The sequence below is a fragment of the Apis cerana genome, linkage group LG3 (assembly GCF_029169275.1).
Source record: "Apis cerana isolate GH-2021 linkage group LG3, AcerK_1.0, whole genome shotgun sequence".
Classification (NCBI taxonomy): domain Eukaryota; kingdom Metazoa; phylum Arthropoda; class Insecta; order Hymenoptera; family Apidae; genus Apis; species Apis cerana.
The window spans coordinates 2,017,991-2,038,271 of NC_083854.1; the positions used below are offsets into that span (position 1 = coordinate 2,017,991).

Below are 20,281 nucleotides of genomic sequence, written 5' to 3' on the forward strand. Positions count from 1 at the left end.
TCCGCACTCTCGGGGAGTTAAGTGCACAACTACACAGATATATATTCCATCTCACAGACGCGTCGACTTTTACCACAGATCAAATGGTTCAAGATTAAAGCTACCTTTCTTTCTTCACTTATTAAATTCCATAATTCGCCTTTCAATTATCTCTTACTTAATGAATTGATTAATTTAAAGGATTTGTAGAAAAGAGAAGAAAAAAAAATTGCTAGTAGTTTTATATATATTAGAGATTCAGTTTTGAAATTGTTGTAAAAATAATTGATAAGAGTTTTATAAAATAGAATTGTTAGAAGTGGGGATAGAATCGAAACAATCCTTTAATTAACGAATTAATTCGATTTCTGAAATTTTTCGAAATTGGATATATCGTCGGTTAATAATATCTTTTTAGCTTACGAGAAGATTGAGTTTCTATATTTTATTTTTTATCGGTTATTTGAAATCAAATTTGAAAAATATTGTTTCATTCGATGCTTAAATTAAACATAATTTCAAAATATAATTTCATGCTATTTAGTTTTACGTTTAGATCAGGAGTAAATATCATTATACTAAATACCTTTTACAATTGGATTCGAAAATAAAAAATAATAAATCAAAATGAGGAGATATAAATTTTAATACAGCAATTAGCTAAAAATCTTTGTATACATATACATAATATAATTATATTAATGATAATTAAATAAAATACTTTCAAAATAATATTTATAATATAATAATATAATAATATAATAATATAATAATAATATAATAATATAATAATATAATAATATAATAATATAATAAATATAATAATATATAACATAATAATATAATAAATAATAATATAATATTTGTATAAATTGATATCAAAATGTACACATTGTACATTTGAAATATTATTTCTTTATGTAAATAATATATCAAAAAAAAAGTCCATGTACAAAATTCTATATTATTCAAAGAGATAAAAAATATTTCCTAATCTAATCTATTTTTTAAAATCTATTTTTCTCGAATTTTTTTTTTTCTTGAATTTTAATTAATTTTGAAATGAGGCTAAAAATCTAAGCACAAAAATAAATATTTTTAAATAAATATTTAAACAGTTTTAAGAAATTTCAAAATTTTTCTTATAAATAGATCTCTTTATTTCGATTGACCTGTAATTAAAACGTTGGGATCGAAAATAATTTACCTACCGTTCATATCATCAGTTAACGAGGGACTTTTATCCTGAGTGTGATGAATTCTAGGATCGGATTGGGACAGTTGCCAAGCTTCGTAAGCCGTGTTAAAGGCTTGAGCGACCGTTAACGTCACCGTTTGCGCCATTTTTCTTTTGGGGCAGAGAAACGCGTGACACTCCATAGTTTCATTCAAATTTGTTGCGATAAACGCGAACACGTGATCATGAGCTGCATCCGCCGAACAATATGAAATTCTGAAAAGAATTACATTCATAATTAATGATTTACAAGAATTCTATATTAAGATGAGAACGATTCTACGAAACGTGGGAACGATTTTGTTTTTTTTTTCTTATTTACGATTTTTAACGATGAACAAATGTTTCATAGTTGTGCTCAATAATAAATAAATTTTATATGTTATGAAAAATTATTATTTTCATTGATTTTATAAAGAATTCAAAAGTCAAGAAACAAGTTTAAAAATAAAATTTAAAAATAATCGAAAAATTAAAACTTGAAAAACGTTTATGATATTTCTAAATTTAATTAACAGAAACTATTTTTCGCGTATATTTATGGCAAAGGCAAATTTTTATGATTATTAAAAAATAACTTTGAAATTTTAACCTTTTTTGTTTTTATTGTATATCTATACAATATATGTATATATAAAATAAAAAAAAAAAAAAAATTAAGATAGATTTCTCACTAAATTTTACTTTTATATTTTCTTCTCAGTCAAAATTTATTAATATGAATAATGAAATAAAGCATAATCCAATCTAAACATCTAATATTAAGGAAAATATATCGTTGCTAAAATTGTTGCAATTAAACATTTTGACAAAAAACATGAAACATAAGTATTAGAAAACTATAAAACTGTTATTTAAAAGTATGAATTTATGCAATTATTTTTACTACGAAAATTACAATAAAGAAGATATGCTTCAAAAGAATATAAATTGAATTGTATATTGAAATTAACAAATAGAAATGCAGTTTTTTAACGTTCAATTTGAATATTAATCCCGAGTGATAAAGTCGCGCTTTTCTCCAAGTGCTTGAAAAAAAAAAAAAAAGAAGAGGAAGAAGTAAATAACTTTTTCAAAAGATAAAAATATGAAATTACAACGAATTAAATAAATCTTTCTCGCGTGAAACTACATACGCATGAATCAAAACAACATTATACATTTTACATTTTAATTATATTTGAATTACGGTCGTTTATACGAACCACGGGTTAATTAAAGTGACATTAAAAGCGTCAGTGTATTATATTGGATTACTGAAACTGGAGGATATCACGTGATTAAGAAAATATATAGTTCGTGTCGTTGCCACGTTTCTCTTTTCTCTTTTTCTTTATGGTTCATAAATAATAAAAAGATACTTTGTTATTTTTTATATACATTACAATCATATATAAAAAATAATAATATTACTATAACATTCAATAGCATTGTTTCGAACAAATTAATATAATTCGTTTGTTACAAAATAAAAATTTGAATTTTTAAAATAATTTCTTCACACAAAAATATTATATTCAATGACATTATTCCAAAGAATTTTGGTAAAAATTGATCATAAAATATTCGAGATTAAAAATTTTTAAATAATTCATTTAAGAATATTTAAAAACAACAAAAGTATCTGCTTTTTAAATATCATTTCTAACAATTTCTTTCCAATAAAAATATAATTTCTTTATCGTAAAATGCTCGAAATTATAAAAAAAAGCAGAAACAACAATCGTTGCCTCTGATTATTTCCAACTTTGAAAGAGGTAACTACAATCGCAAAAAGGCAAACGAAGAGGGATGCAAAGAGAGAGAGAGAGAGAAAAAAATCGAAACTTCGGATTTTTCATTCGAACACGAAATCGGAATTATCGAATGATCCATTCGGTAAATCATAGTTTCGAATTAGCGAAAGGGAATAATATTCCAGAATCGAATCATGTAACGTTTGCTCGTCGCCGCTGCGTGATATTTCGAATACATTTTAGCCGAATATCGGATATTATGTTGGCTCACGCAGAGGGAAATGTACAACAGGCCAAAACCAACAAATCCGGTTTCGTCCGATTACGAGCTCTCCAATCGTTGACTGACACATGCGTGTGTATGTGTGTGTGTGTATACGCGTGTTTCACAAAGCAAGAAATACTTGGAATACGTTCATGGAGCACTCGTTTCGTGCTTACCTGTATATAGATACCTGGAGCTGATCTTCTTCCGTGGCAAGATCCGTCATTCTAATACCCTTTAAACTCACGGCTAGAGAAACTCGCTGCAGCTTTTTGCCGCTTGCTTTCGCCTATTGAAGAGAGAAGAAAAATATTATTGAGAGTTTTTCTGATTAAAATGGGAAAAGAAAACGATCGATTGGTTTGTTTTTATTTTTGTTTTTATTTGAAATATTCGATGCGAGAACAATTCTCCGATTAAAGGATATATAAGTATGTTTCGAAATTTGAAATTGCTAGTAAACGATTAAATTAATCGATCAATATTTAACTCGTCTGACTTGAAATTATTTTGTAACGTTGAGAAAATAATTAATGCTGAAATTAAAAAGTTGCAATAGTTTTATAATATCATGTGCGTTATAGGAATTTGAAATATACACGTGTAATTTTTTATTTATTACGGTAGATTGGTTTAAAAAAAAATATTGTATAAATGAAAACTGAAAAAAAGAAATAAAATGCATATGAAAAAATTGGATTCAGATGAAAATCCGATATGGACAATACAATAAATTATTTTCAAAGGGAAGGTATGAAAATCATTGAATAGAAATATATTTTAATTTTGATAGAATATTTTTTTAAATATTTACTCGAAAAAAAGAAAAATACCGTGTCGTTAATAAAATAGACATTTGAAAAGCGATGTATCAAGATCGAGAGATTTCTTCAAAATTCAATTAAGTTTTAAGTACATGTATGTATCATTTTAAATAATATTATAAATAATAAATCTTTTTAAAACTGATCAAATATCAATAATAACATTAAATATTTAAGAAAAAAAATTTGAATTGTTTAAAGAAATATATATTGTGTAAATAATGAATGAGTATAGAATTACTTCTTTCAAATAGTATTATTATTTCAAAATTGTATGAAAAAAATAGTTCTCTCTAAAAAATTTGTTGCACATTAGAAGAATATAAAAATATATCCAAGATCAATATCTTTATTTGTTTCTAAAAGAGTAGTTTGCAACACTTTATTTTGATTATCATAAGACCATTTATAATTAAAACACCCACATAACTTGAAAATCTAAAATTTTTTTAGATGAAGAAATTTTATAAATTATTTTTGATGTATTCAATTTATTTATTTTTTTTAAATATTAAGAGAAACTTGATGCAAATTGTAAATAGAAATCCTAATGATCAATATTAGTTAATAGAAATACCAATATTATTATTTAATGTTAATTTATTAATTTATGTTAATATAATATTGAATTTTAATTATACTATTAATAATATTAATAAATATTAATAATAATTAATAATTAATAATTCTATTTATTAATTATTATTGATATATTAATACATTAATAATTATATTAATATTAAAATATCATATAAATATCATAAATTATACAGAAAACATCAGAAATTCAATGCTCTGAAGAATTCTTCTAATTTCGATTTTTCAATTATCTTCAAATTTGATGACGTAAAATAACAAAATAATAAAAACTAAAAAAATAGAACATCAAGTATAAAATAAATTTGAAATAATTTTATAGAATATATTTAATAGAATATAAAATTTTATTTCGTATAAAAATTACTTCATATAAAAATTTGTATATAAAAATGTTATTTTTTTTCTCATATAATTTTGTTTTATTTAATAACAATATTAGCAAAAATGGGAAAAAAATCATTTTTGTTGATAAAGTAATTTTCATGTCTTATTTTAATTTTTTAAAAAAAGAAAAATTATTTATTAACAATTTAAAATTTTCAAAGTCGATGAATTAGTAAGTAGTACAAGGAATGTTGTATTGATTCTATGTTTTAAAGACAGTCTAGCTAGACCTGGAACATAATTTAGCTTTTCGAAATTTTCAAGAACCCCGACATTCTCGAGATTCCCCACACGTTCAAGAATTCCAAAATTCTCAGGAATTTCATCTTATCAAATAACAAAATACTTTTGGGAACTTGACTCGCATAAGTGAATTTTATTTTATTTATTTCTTGTTTTATAACTTATAATCTTATTTTATTTCTTAAAATATTTTTTAATTCTCTAGAATTTTAGAATTCTATTTGCTGATAAAAATAAAGATTGTAATTGCAATTTTTACGTTAATATCATTGTAACGATCATACAGATAAAATAAAATAAATATTTTAAAAAAATTCATATAATATTAAATTTTAGATTATTTGGAATTACAAAATTCAATCGATAAATTATACGTCAATATATCTTATTAAAATAACTTATATCTAAAGCAGAAAAATAATTCATAATTCTTCGTTTTTTAAATAAATCAATGTATCAAATACAAATGAAATTAGCTAATTTTTTATATAGTATATGAAAAATGTTATTTTATACTTTCATTTTATTTTGAATCCTCTTCTTAACGTTATTTGTATCATGAATTATGGATCATATATTTATGCATCGTTCGTATTGTAGCGATCATTACTTCTTATTCTATTATATATACATCTTCGTTTTAGAATGTCTCTAGAAGAGGCATTTCTAGATATGATTTTCGAGATATAATTTTCATATTTTGAAGTATCGTTTGATCTAATTTCGTCTTTCTTTGAAGTTTATCGCAGTGCTCATTGGAGAAATAATATTTCGTTTAACGAAAAATACTTCATTGGATAATTATAGAAATAATATACAAAGAAAGATTTTAATTTTATTCCGTGAATAACGAAATAATATATTCGCGAGCGAACTTGCAATGCGACATTTGGCAACAACGTTAAAATTCGTGAAAATTCGGGCAGAATAAACGGCGCACTCATCGAATTAACTTGTTCACAAAGATTATCTAAACTCGGTTTAATCGCGAATATCTTAGAAAATTTGAAATCGGATGTAAATCTCCCGCTTCTACAATACCTAAAGTCTCCTTAAATTTGTGGAAATTTGCACGTTCAACGATTCAAGAAACATTACATTAAAATCGATTGAAATTATTCAATGAAGATGAAATTTATTCTTCGTCAAACAAAATTATCGATTATCACGTTAATAAAATAAATAAGCTTGTTAAAATCTGTTAGATTTAATATCAGATTATTCACTCGCGTACAATAATTAATAAATCGATTTCATAGAAAGGTTTAATTAACTTTTTAAATATCCGTTGAAACGTTGATAGATAAAGGATTATATCAAAGGTGAAATTCATAATGTCATTGGTTCAGATTTATGAAGCGAAGTTATTGATTTTTATAGTTATAGAGTTTTTAACCATAAGTTTTAGCTGTCAGACTCGGAACGTTAATCGATGTTATTAAGCGTTGCAATTTATTTCATCGAGCGAGTAACGAGATAGGTGCAGCTTAAGTTACTCAGTGAAGAGATTTATACGTAATTTTAGGCATTGTTAGAAAATGTCTTTGTTAACTCTTCTTCAAGAGTTAAGTTGAATCCCCTAGAAATTAATATTCGAAATTTTTTTTAAATTTCATATAAATAAATTATTCTCGATACATTGGAAAATTGTTTAATTTAACCATCTTCTAATTAGTGTAATTTTAAATATTTCAAGCTCATCTGGAAAATTAGATTTTTAAGGAATTCGTAAGGAATTTTAATAATCTCTTTCTTCCTTTTTAGATTTAGAACAGGATTTTTAACGAAAGCGATTAAAAAGTTAATTTTCTTAAAATCTTTCTTGTTAAAATAGGAAAAATAGGCGAAAAAGATTCTAAATTCTTGCAAAGTACACGAAGCATTATAATTTCATATAAAAATTAAAAGAAGCGTAATAAATATATTCGCTTATATTAATTATATAAACTGCATTACAATTAACAACTTATATAATAATTACAATTATATAAATCTATTTCACGAAAATAAACGAATACTACGTAATTATAATAATCACAATAATACGTAATTGTATTTCTATACACGAAACCCTATTTCGATAGATTCAATTCTAACCAATTCTTCTCCAATCCGGATGTCCCGGATCTCGACACGTGTTAGATTAGATAGAAACGATCGTAAAAGAATCGTAAAAGGCGTGCACCTACCATCGTAATGACAGTCTTGATGGCTTCTGCAGTGGCCTCTTCGCTCGAGGGTGTCTCGACGAGGGTGCTGCCCAAATATTTGAGGGTGAACCTGGCCTCCGATACGTCCTCAGGTTCATCGTGCGTCGTGCTCGCTGAACTTCCGCCCTCCACGCACTCGCGGCTATTCGCCAGAGCCCATTCCTCGCATAGTTCTGTAATTTAATATCGAGAATCGTTACATCAATGCACTTCCACAATATTGTAAACTATCATTAATAAACTCGTGTTAATATTTGAATTTCGTATCAGCGAAAGATTATCGTTCCGTTGAAAATAATTCCATCGAAATATCTCCCTTTGGAAAATATTGAATCTAGAGATTAAAACAAAATTTTTTCAGAGAATGTCTGTTAATACATTCGAATTATGAGAATTTTTTGTCCTATGGATCAGGTCACGAACTTTTTAAAAAAAAAATGTGGAAAGTGAAAAAAATGTTTTTTTTTATTCAATATAAATAATTTTGGATTTACATTTTCTATTTATATCGATGTTTTAATTGTCTGTCTGCTTCTTGTATATGCATTTTTTTTATATGTTGTTATTTGCTTTCTTTTATTGTTGTTTAAGCTCCTCAAAAATCGATATCTCTGGGGAATTTTTTCTAATTTTTGCTGTAGCGTGTCAAAGTTTATCTAGACAGATTTAGGTTCATTTAAGCGTTAGATAGAATGAAGATAGAATGAAGCGTTTTGTCTTCGTCATACTATCATCTTACTAACTTTTCTATTTCTGATCGATTACGAATATATTAACATTCTATTGCATGTATTTTTATAATAATACCATTGAATTTTTCATTTTTTAATTTTAATATATTAAAGCATTTATATTTAATGGAAAGAAAAATTTAATTATTTGTGATTCTTGTGAATACGAAACGATAAATCGAATAACGGAGAGATATAATACCGCAAAAATATTTGGACATTGAAATTACATAAATTTTACATTAACGAAATAATAAAATTGTTTATTGCAGCAAGTAAATTGCTGTGTTCGAATATTTTTTACAACGTTAAATTTCATTATTCAATTTATTTATTGATCATGCAATATTAATAAAATTTATGTTTCTGCTAATGGATGCTTTGATATATTATAAAAAAACAATAAATTCAATAATAAATAAATATAATGAAGCAATAATGTCTGGCGCATGTCCAAACATTATTGTTCAAACGTGTTCAATAAATTACATTTTGTTGAAAGTATATTTAACGAAATTTACATATACTTACGTTTATCTTTGGGAAGTTGTATAATATTATTCCCCTTATTTTTCAAAATTATTAAATTATTCTAAAAAACTGTTGAAAGAATTCAACGCTTTCATATTATGTTCTTATATACATATTTAAATAAAAGAATAGTGACAAATAAACTAGTAATACTGATTAACACAACATCTTATATTTTTTAAACAAATCGAGTTATATTTAATAAAATTTAAATAAAAATTATGAATAATTAAACGACTTCTCTCGTAAATTAGACAAAATGAACACGATAATACGACTTTGGAATTAGTAGTTAGTCGATGCAAACTAACTTTAGGAAGGAAATGCAAAGTCCTGAAACCTGACCTGAATCAAACTCTGATTGAGACTTGGGCTAAGGCCATTATGTTCTCATTCGACATGTATATAAGGTGTTCGATAAGAAATCTATCTAAAATTTAAAGATTCTTCAAATCAAAAAAATAAAAAAATTACGTTATCGGTTTGCTTTAATTATCAAAAAAAATATCTTGGTAAATGAATATAATGAAGAGGATATTGATCCATAATCCAACGACACATGGACACCAACTTATCTCGTGTAAGTACTCATTCCTGAATCTTATTTATATTTGTTACATTAGAACTTGAATAGAAAATATCTTATTTCGTATTTAAAACGACGAAAAGTTTTTTCATTATTCACCTTAAAAAAAAACGTTCCATTATCATTTTTCGATTCCTTCGAATTATTTCCCAGAATTTTCTCACTATTTATTTACCAACAAATTTTCGATTTTTCGTTCAATATTTCTTCGTGTTACAATAATATTGCACGAGGCCCCACCGTATACAAACACAAATAACGTACACGTTACGCGAATATACAGTAATCGTCATTGCAATTACGAGTCTCCAACAACGAGATAATAGATATAAGGGCTGTTTATCCTAGTCGAAAACGTAGTTTCCCAAACGTATTATACGAATGAAAATGTAACCAGCCTACCGAAGATAAATACAGACAATAGACGGAATTGGGGATGACTGGTGTAACATTTAGTCCTGGTATGTACATACGCGCAACCACGTAAACCAGTCTCGCCCTACGACCGTGTCGTCGGGAATAGCACGTGTGCCAATAATGGAGGCCTCACACGCATCATGCGGTATTCTCGTTTCACGCATCCCCTCCATCACGCCCTCTATCGATCATTCTATCGAAGATTGACCAATTCTGTCTGACAAGCGACTCGTAACGACGGAGTAGAAGACATCGGTAGAAAAAACGAGCTGTGCTCAAAGATTTGAGTAAATTTAATTTCTTCGAGTATTTCAGAGAGCGCAATGGAAGGGCGAATGAGGATATTTTGAAGGAATTTTTCATTGATCATTTTTAGGAGATATTTTAACTTAGAGAGGTTCGTGAAATTTATTTACATGAAAAATAAGGAGAGCATGGAACGGTAGAGTTTTCTTGTTCTTCATGTGGTAAGTTTTATCAATTTTAAGATAATATTTTTAAACACTTTATTTATTATAAAATAATCATATCTTATAGCAAATAATTTTTGTAAGAGCACGTTTGTAATATTTCTTTCGGTATAAGAATAAATTGGTATTTCAAATTATTGGTATAAAATCACCTAGATTAAATTCATAAACTTTGAAAATTACGAACGGTATGTAGAAAGTGAACAGACGCGTTGTAAAATAGAGCAAACAACAAAAGTAAATATTCTTTCGAGAACTTGTAAGAGTTCCAGAAGACTAGAACGAGAAAGTTAGAGAAGTTGCAACATCTTGACATTCTCGCCCTCAAGGAAAATCGGTTCCAATATTTTCAAATGTTTTCACCGATATTTCTTTACAACTCTCTCACCGAAACTAATCTTTCTTCTTTACCTTCACAGATGTTACTACAACTTCGATCTTTCGTCTTCTTTTCTTTCTTTTTTTTTTTTTTTTTTAATGAAAATCCTTTCACTCCACGTCACGTGATAAGTACATCCATAAAAGATATTTATCTCAAGTGTAATAAATGCAATTATCAATTTAAAAATTGTAAAACTTTATGGTGTATTAGAAATAAATATTTGATACAATGTCTTAAAGGAAAATAGATAGAAATGTGTAGAAACTTTTTATATTTTTTTGATTAACAAATAAACTTAAAATATAAATGTTCAAATATTTAATTGCATTTATAATGAAGAATATAATAAAAAATATTTATTTCATATTAAACAATATTTATCAAAATCAAATAAGCATTTCATATAATAATATTCAATTGCAGCCACAGTAAATATATCATAAACATTCAAATAGAATAATATTTAAAATACTTGTTAATATTATAATATAATATCGTATCAAGTATTTCATACAGTATTCAATTCATAGTAGATCATAGACTCATGCAAATGTTGAAATATATAATTGAAATACTTATTATATTTAATACTTATTAATTTCATTTAACACAAATATAAACACAAATTCGAAACATTTTTACACACCCTTATTGTGAAATGGATCGAATAAACCATTTGGATTTTACTTCGTTCGTTCATTATATTCAAATATATACAATTGAAATACTTGTTAATATCAAGTATTATAAGTAATACTCGAATAAAGTATCTATCTCTTATAATAACATTCAATTAATTAATGTCTACAAAAAATAAAATATTATTTCAAACTAATTGCATTTAATCAATCATTTTTCTTCTTTACTATCGTAAATCGCCTACTTGGATTTTGCTTCGTTCGTTCAATAATTACGTTCTCCGTTTTGATCCTGAAGTCTCTCCAATTAACTTTCCCCATACAGTTTTCCCACGTCCAGGTTTCAATTAGACGATCCAACGATTATTTCGATGTCCAACGATACCTTTGTTCTTACCAACTCGCACAAAGGAACGTAACCCGTCCATTGAAACGGTTTCCTACTGTTCTCTTTGCTGAAAGAAAGAAAGAAAGAAAGAAAAAAAAAAGATTTGGCGCTTTAAACGAGTAGATCTCGCGAGATAATTAACAAAGGAACACATTTATCCACCTTAATTCTCTACGTTTCTATATCTTTCATTTTCATTGAATCGTTTAACCAAGTTTATCTATTAAAGTAAAGAGTTGCAAAATCTACGAACACAATCTATTTAATCACATTGATTATTTTTTTGAATATAATGGAAAGATATATGTTTAGGAGGAAAAGAATTTAGAAATTGAATCGGAGAGATATTAAAGTTTTCGATCAAACACAATTGGTAATTGGATATAGTAATCATTCAGTAAAATATGTGTAAATATGAGCGAGATAAATCTAGAAACTATTCGTTTAGAAGGAGATAGAATTGCTCCAATTTTACTTTACATAAGAAAGATAGAAAGAAAAATAGATCTTGATAAATTGGACCAATTCTACTTTTTATCAAATGAATGGTCTCTAAATCGGTCTCGGTTTTATTGACGTTTAATTTATCTGAAGTTTTCTACGATTTACGAGAAAGGTAATTTCCTGTAAATATGTAATTTGAGGTTAAGTTTAATCTGCAAAATGATGAATTGCTTAAAGATAAATTTTGTGAGATCGTACCTGTATTGACCGCACGAAAGATAGTATTAATTGCAGGAATATAATGAACGAACACGATTGCTTTATATTGTTGATGATTAATATTATTATCGGTCGAAATTGGTATCGGTGAACTTTGATTTATGAAGTCTGTCAATTATTTCAGCGAAATCCAAAAATAATTATTGATTAACACCACGCTTCGTTAGTGTATGTTATGGTAATACAAATATTTTTGTATTAAAATATTTTGTACTAACAATTAAAAAAAAAGAAGATAAATGTATAATGCTGTTCCAAGATCATTAATTGACTAATTAGAAAATTATTGTAATTGTGTTGTAATTTCTACTATATCTGTCATATTCTTTTAAAATTTTTTTAAATAAAAGAATTAATATATTTTCTGGAATAATAATTCTTTGCTCGGACGATATTAATATTAATTTGAGAAATTAAAGGAAAACGTTCAAATAAATTATGAATAAATAATTCAAAGTCACATATCTGACAAACAACAGTAAATATGCACTTATTTAATAAATACAGAAATACTTGAACTCGTAAAAATTTAATTTTCTTCTCTCGTAAAAAAATTCATGATTCTCGAAATTACCTCGCTATACGAAGAAAATCGATACAAACCATTTAATACTCGAAACAGAATTTCACAGGCTGTATATTTATTAAAAAAAAAAAGAAGGAAAAAAAATAATTGAATTTTATTTTAAAACTAAAATGAAATATTCAAAAACTACAAAAAAATATTTTCCATCTCGCAAATACGTAGTACGAGATCTTCCACGGTTCGTTGATACTATTATTATTGAATTTGCCAATCGCCAATATTTATGGAACATTGTGAATTCGAACAGGAAAAAAGAGAGAGAGAGAGAGAGAGAAAATACGAAAGATAAAGAAGGTGAAAAATAGTGAATCGAGCTTTCCCGTTAGCCCAACCGCTGAGTGGTGAACCGCAAATTAAATCTTTTTCCAAGCCTTTTACCACGATATCCACGTGATCCTTCGATATCGGATTTATTTCTCTTTTATTTCTGGCCCGATTCATTCGATAGGAACTAGAAAACCTTGTTGCTTTCGAGGAGAACTTCATTATCCTCGAAAAATATACAATTACTTGAAAAATTTCTTAAGCTTAAACAGAAGTGTCGAAACTTGATGAAAAGTTGAATATTAGGATGGAAATAATAAAAATTTTCTAATAAGTGAGAGAAATTTGCATCTAATCGTTCCTTGGGTTAAAAAATGATAATTTTCGAAATGCGTCTCTTTAATTTTTATTTCGTATCAATATTATCAATCATATAAATCCTTTTCTTTAGATTATAAACTTATCAATATTTTAATACATGTAAAATAATATTCGATTTTGAAGAGACGACTCTCTTGAGCAAGATTAAGAAATTCTTTATTTTCCTTAATCCATTACTTTATCCAAAATTTTTACGAAAGAAGAAACAGTTATTTCTGGAGAACGAAATTAAATTACTATAATTTTACAATTGATAAACTTGAAAAATTTGCTAATCTCGGATTTTAACAGCTTGAATATTACTAGGAAAAATAATTTTATTCTATAAAAGAATGTCTCGTTCGATTCGCACGAATAAAGATTTATATAACAAACAATAAAAGCAATAAAGTCGTTGAATCTTGTCCAATATACTATAGATAACCGCAAACCATTACTTGTTTACCATCAATCGATAAAGGAATAAATACAGGTATCACTGTAATAATCCATTCGAGTATGCATTTTAACTCGATAGCAGCCATTGCGATTCGTTAATATCTGCGTCCATTGTTTATTCGTGCATCATCCATGTATCGTTGATTGTTCTCAATTGGTATTCAGGTAAATACATGAATTTTCCAAGTTATATAAACGAGATTAATCGCGTGGATTAATTTGTTAGAATCGATCGAACAATCTCGCGAATATTGCAGTGAATATTTTTTTGAAATAAATTTCTTTTTTCCTTTTATTTTTATTGATAATTGTACCCTCGTATTCATTTTTTTTTTTTCATTCTGAAGTGATGTTAATAACAGCAGAGACAGAAGAAGAAAACTCTTCATCTCCATTCAAAGTTCGAAAAATAAAAGCATCTATATTATATATTTATATATTATATATTTATTATATATTATATATTATATATTATATATTTATACTTGCGCAGTTGTTTCTTCTTTGTTTCTTTTTTATTTAAAAATGCTGAGTGTTTTTCTTTTGATACGTATGCATTTATTTCCAATTTTAATTTCGAATAATAATATTCGAAATTTTAAATTGCATATTTCATATTGTTAATTCCTTGGCTACAGATTTAATTTGAAGAAATTTTCCATGAATCCGATTTAACGTTTGCCAATATTCAGAAATAAATTAATACGTTTCGTATAAAAATTCATTTATATTGTAAAATAAACGGTATTTGTATAAAATGAATTGTAAATATTTTCCTTGGTGGGTATCTTAGGATATAATTTGAAAAAATTTTCTAAACGTGAATTCAGTTTTGTGCTCACATTTTTTTCTTTGAAAAATAAAAATAAATGAAACAAACAAATTTAAAAAATATCTATAAATTTATTATCAATACTTCTGTATAAAATTGTATATTTTAAACAAATGCAATTTGTCATTATTTAATAACGATAACCTCTATTGATGCATATCTGAAAAATGCAAAAATGTATCTGATTCGTCAAAAGATTAAATTTAAAATAAATATTTAATTTTACATTTTTGAAAAATACCTTTTCATTTTGTGTGTTTATTTACAAATCCGTTCCGTATTAACAACTCGATGTATTATTAAACATATCGAGTCTCGCATCAATTAACAGCGAATGAGTGTAATCGTAAACCGAGGTTCACTGACGTTTAATTTATAAACACGTGATTGAAATGTCATAAAAATGCACCGTCAATAAAGTGCACCGTTAAATACTCATTAAAGAAAAAAGTTAATGGATTACGCTCTGATAATATAAATGGATAATTATGTAGTATTGTATGTAATGTAGTAGCAAGTACTTTTTATCGTTTTAAACTAAAACAAATAAATCATTAGATTTTACTTTTCATTATTCTTCGTAATGATGAATTTTTTTTTTCAGCGAAATTTAGCTTAAAGATAAACAATAATCGAACGAATCGAATAAAATTTTAAATTTGATTTTCTCGAAAATGGAAACTAAATTTTAATTCATGTATTAATTAAGTAAAAGAAGAAACCGAACTAATTAATTTAATTAATTAATTTAATTAACAAAATTTCATTCGTATAAATCTATTACGAGAAATTATATTGTTATTAACAATTTGTTTATAAATGACTTTTAATATTATTTAAGTCTGTCTCACGGGCTATTTATTGGTTCTGTTACTTTTGTTAGAGGATAATTAAGGCGTATACAAAAGCTTTGGAAAGCAAGGAGTCGGTGTTTTTTGAGAAGAGATGAAAGCGGAAATTCGTAAAGCCAAGGAAAGCTAGGTTTAATAAGCTCGAGATTTTTGTTTCAAAACGAGCATCATCTTCAAGAATTTCACAAATAAAGAATTGTATTTACTGTTACTGTTTACATTACGCTTTTAATAGAAGTATAATATAAAAATATTGGAGACTTGAGAATGTTGAGAAGCCGAAATGCGTGCGTAGTTTCGAATTTTCGATCTTTCAAAAACATTTTCCATAATTTAAAAAACGTAGCATGAAAAATGAAATTATAATAAATTTAATAAAATAACGATATTAATTATGGAAAAGATATCGCACGTTGCTTAAAAAAAAAAAAAAGTAATTTTTAATTCCCATTATTTCAATTTATGAAAATTATCGATATAACAATGGAAGGAACGTCATTGAAATATTCCAAAGCTAAAATCAAAACATGATCCAGATTCTCGAAATTCTCAAGATTCTCGAAATTTTCGAGTATCCCGACATTCTCGAGATTCCCCAGATTCCCCAAAATTCCCCAGAAATCTCAATATTTATAAAATACTTTTAACAATCTCTGTCCTATTCTCCAATCCGCTCGAGAATTTACAACAAAATTCTTACAAAATTTTCCTATCTTACATTTCTTACATTTGTTTAACAAAAAAAAATCGATCGAAAAGAGAAAAAAGGGGAATTCATTAAAAAGGGCTGACGGTTTACGACAAATCATGCGGTATTTTCGTCCAAGAACATTAATTGCGTTGCCTTTCCCCGTGGCTCTCCGCTTTACCAAGTTATTACGCGGAGGGGAATAATGGGCTGGTTTTCCAAGGTAAAGGGTACGTTGGAGGGTATATTTTCCTTGATTATGCGAACGGGACAAAAGGCTGCGAAGGAGACAAGCCACCGACTGTGCTTGCACGGACAACTTTTTAAAGTTACGTGCCGGCTAATTGCATCCGGGCTCGGCAAACAATCCTGTTGCTATATGAATAATTAAAAGATACGCTCCTATGTGTGTCGGTAAGTCAGGAAATAAATTCGATTAACAATAAATTATCGACAATGGTAATTTTGTCAAAAACTTATCATCACTTTGATCATAATTTATCATTTATGTGTGAAATAGATTAGATTATTAGTATTAAGTTATTTCTTTAATTTTTTTTTTTTATCCAGCAACAACTCCTTGATTCATTTACAAAAAGGATCTAAAAAGAGTCTCAATAAAGTATTGTATAAAGTATTACAAAGTATTTGAAAAAAAGCATTTTAAGTTATTTTAAAATCCACTTGTATTGGAGTTTGTGTAAGAAATGTCGAGCCATACTCGATATAAAAGTCCTAAGGGTATTTCCTTTAATATTATATTTTTCTCAATTTTGCTTTCGAGAATCAATTTAAGCAGCAATAGAATTTATTGTCCAAATAGAATATTGTAGCAAGTGTTGCTATATCAAAGTGACAAATGTTGAAAGTTTACAATAATAATAAATTTTTAGCAGGTGATATAATTTCAACACGAAAAGAAATAATCAATAAGTAATAAAAAAATAAAAATCTACGAGCACGATATTTATAAAATTGTCAATAAACCGGTGTTAAAAGATGCACAAACGTCAATAGTTAATGATATTGACAATTATTGATTGCGTGTAGTGTCGAAAAAAATCGAAAGTATCGTAGTAAAACTATCGAAAACATTGTCAATATTAATGATTACAACGAACTCTATCAACAAACGAATATTAACAAATATTTACAATAAAATAGAATATTAAATGAAATATTCATAAGAGGAGATATTAAATTTCCAAGCAAATAATGACCGTTTAATGAAATTTAAAATGATATTCTATAATTAAATATCTGCAAAAAAGAATGTCCGAATAACAATATATTCTTGTAAAAATATTTAAATATAAATTTCACTAATTATCTCACTCGATTACTTAATCATTTATATTATACACACATTTTATTGTCGATCATTAATTATAATATTCTTTGTCATATCATTTTTTTCTCTTCTTATGACTACAAATATATGAGAATCCACTCGACTATTACATAGTAATAATCAACTTTTTCTTTTTCATCATTTCAAAGGATATAAAACTCCTCCTCCTTGCTCGAGGTTATTATCCCTTTGTACGTGTCCATTTTCCTTTCTTTGAGGTTCATTCGCTCCCACTTATTGTTAAATCGTTACGATCTCAAAGAGAGGCAAGATACAATTGTTTCGCTCTCTCTCTTCGAATAATTAAATTTCGAGAGGTTATCTCGAAAAAAGAAATAAAAAAAGAACCCTTGCCAGATTTAAACTCGAGAGAATGAAATTTGCAATCGAGATTGTTCGCTTTATCATTCATATTATATCTGCACCGTGAATTAATGAATTTCATTGATAAATTCCATTCAAATGCACGAGCAATTGTTTTAATTTCTATCAATTAAAATTCTTGCTCGACGATATGAAATTAATATAATTTTTTATTCCTGCCACTACTCTTTTATCGATGATATTTAAATCTAAATTTGATCGATAAATTTCACGAGGAAAAGTTATTTATAATAAAAACCAATTTGTCCAATTTCGGTCAAAAATCTATTACGATTTCATTAGTTTAGATCATAGATTTAATTAGATGTAGTTCTTTTGCAGATTCTCTTCTAATTACAGATTATGTTTGCAACATTTGTACAATGGGTATTTAATTAAAGAAAAATTTTAAATATTTTTCCACATTCCTGTTGCAATTTTATAATACGACACGAGTGAATACATGCATTTGTATATCACGATGTTATTTATTAACCTGGAGAACTAAATCTGAATGAAAATTGAAGAAAGTAGATGAATAAATTTAAGAAAATTTCGCGAATAATATTTAATTCTTAATATCATTTTACACGTTCATTTTAAAAAAAATTCATAAAAGGAAAGGAAGAAAATATCATAATTGTCAACAGAATAGGATTTAAAGGATCAAAAAGTTTAAAAAGAATATTATATTTAAAGAAACCAGAGAATTAAAACTTCAAAGCTTTCGTTTAAACGATAAAATTCGCAGAATCTTTCGTGAACGAAAGATCAGAAAGAAGCAACTTCTTTTTCGAACAATAAAACAATAACAACAACGTTAAACTATGAAGATCAGAGAAAAGAAAAAACATAAAAATTTACAATTTCGACTTCGCTTTTCTCGCCCATTCCACTTCCTCAGATATCTTTCTTCGAAAAAAAAAAAAAGTGTCAATTACTCTTCTCTAGAAGACGTTCGAAAGAAAGGGTCATCGGAGAGCATAGCGAAAAAGGAATACCAGCAACATCGCTTCAGCCCGGAGCGATTTCTTTTTCTCGAAATCCTGAGGGGAAATCTCCTCCCCAGAGAAAAGATTCCTTTTTCCATCGTTGCGCGGCTCTTGTCCTCCTACAAGAATTTTTTCTTTTTTTCCTTTTCCTTTTCTTTTTTTTTTTTCCCCTCATTTTCCATTTTCCATTCGAGACACAACCAGACTTCCAATTAACGTCATTATTGTCCGCCAAGAGCAGACTTGACTTCCCAATCCTCTAAGTATTTAGCCGTTTTTGTGCCATCGCGGTATTAATAATTCACGTTTCATTTATTCCCCTCGTAGAATTTCGTGTATCTCGCGTATTCGGAATCTCATTAACAAGTGGAGAAAAATTTATTTCGAAAGGCTGTGAGGATGCGATGAAACTCGATTAAATTCCGCTACGTGTGTGGGACGTGCGCTGTCATAGTGGAACTTTTAAAAAATTTTGAATAAGAATCGACGCGTAAAAAGGGAAGGGAAAATTTCCCTTTTCTTTTGCGTCTTGTTTAAAGCTTTAGAAAAAATGTTTGTTTAAATTTCTGTTCGCTCCTTTTTCTTTTCTTTCTTTCTTTCTTTCTTCTTTTTACACATCAGATAGGTAGCGATAATTGTATCAAAATTTTGTTTTGCACAGCGAATCATGGTTTTTTAATTACTTCAAACATTTCGTAAATTGCACTTAAAAAAAAACTGTTTCGTACAAAAACGCAGAGAAAAATGTAATTTGATTTTATTAATTGCGTGTGATTTATGATCTTGTGAGATAATACAGAAGTTAAAAGAAAAACAAAAAAACAAAGAAGTTATTTATATACGATGTTAATACATTAATATATAATGGACATCTTTGATAATCGATTCTAAAAGGAGGAATAAAAATGTCGATTGAGGTTTATTTTAGATAAAATGAGATTTGTGAGATTTTTGAATTTTTTACGTACATAAAAATTATTAGTAAATACAGGAGATATTTTAATTCGAATTTTATAAAAAGCTTAGCATCTTAAAAGAAAAGAAAGTACGAAATTATGCTATATTTCTTATATAATTATAAATTGCTTCGTAATCTTTTAATGTATCGAAAAATGTATATTTTTATTTTGAAAAAATGTGACTTTTATATATTCTCTATTGCTTACTTAGATAGAAAGATGACATAACGTC

At 26.8% G+C, this 20,281-nt stretch overlaps 1 protein-coding gene and 1 long non-coding RNA gene across 3 annotated transcripts in view; one reads left to right on the forward strand and one right to left on the reverse strand.

The window, feature by feature from the left end:
- Window positions 1–20,281, forward strand: part of LOC133665877 (uncharacterized) — a 113,401-nt gene that overhangs the window by 83,334 nt on the left and 9,786 nt on the right. The window lies entirely within an intron of this gene.
- Window positions 1–20,281, reverse strand: part of LOC107992521 (low density lipoprotein receptor adapter protein 1) — an 83,517-nt gene that overhangs the window by 4,352 nt on the left and 58,884 nt on the right. For both annotated transcript variants that reach the window (XM_017048456.3, XM_017048455.3), the window contains exons 2-4: window positions 7,458–7,651; window positions 3,394–3,506; window positions 1,191–1,432 (exon numbers count right to left, since the gene is read on the reverse strand). In XM_017048456.3, the coding sequence (XP_016903945.1) occupies window positions 1,191–1,432; window positions 3,394–3,506; window positions 7,458–7,651 (549 nt within the window). The remainder of the gene's footprint in view (window positions 1–1,190; window positions 1,433–3,393; window positions 3,507–7,457; window positions 7,652–20,281) is intronic.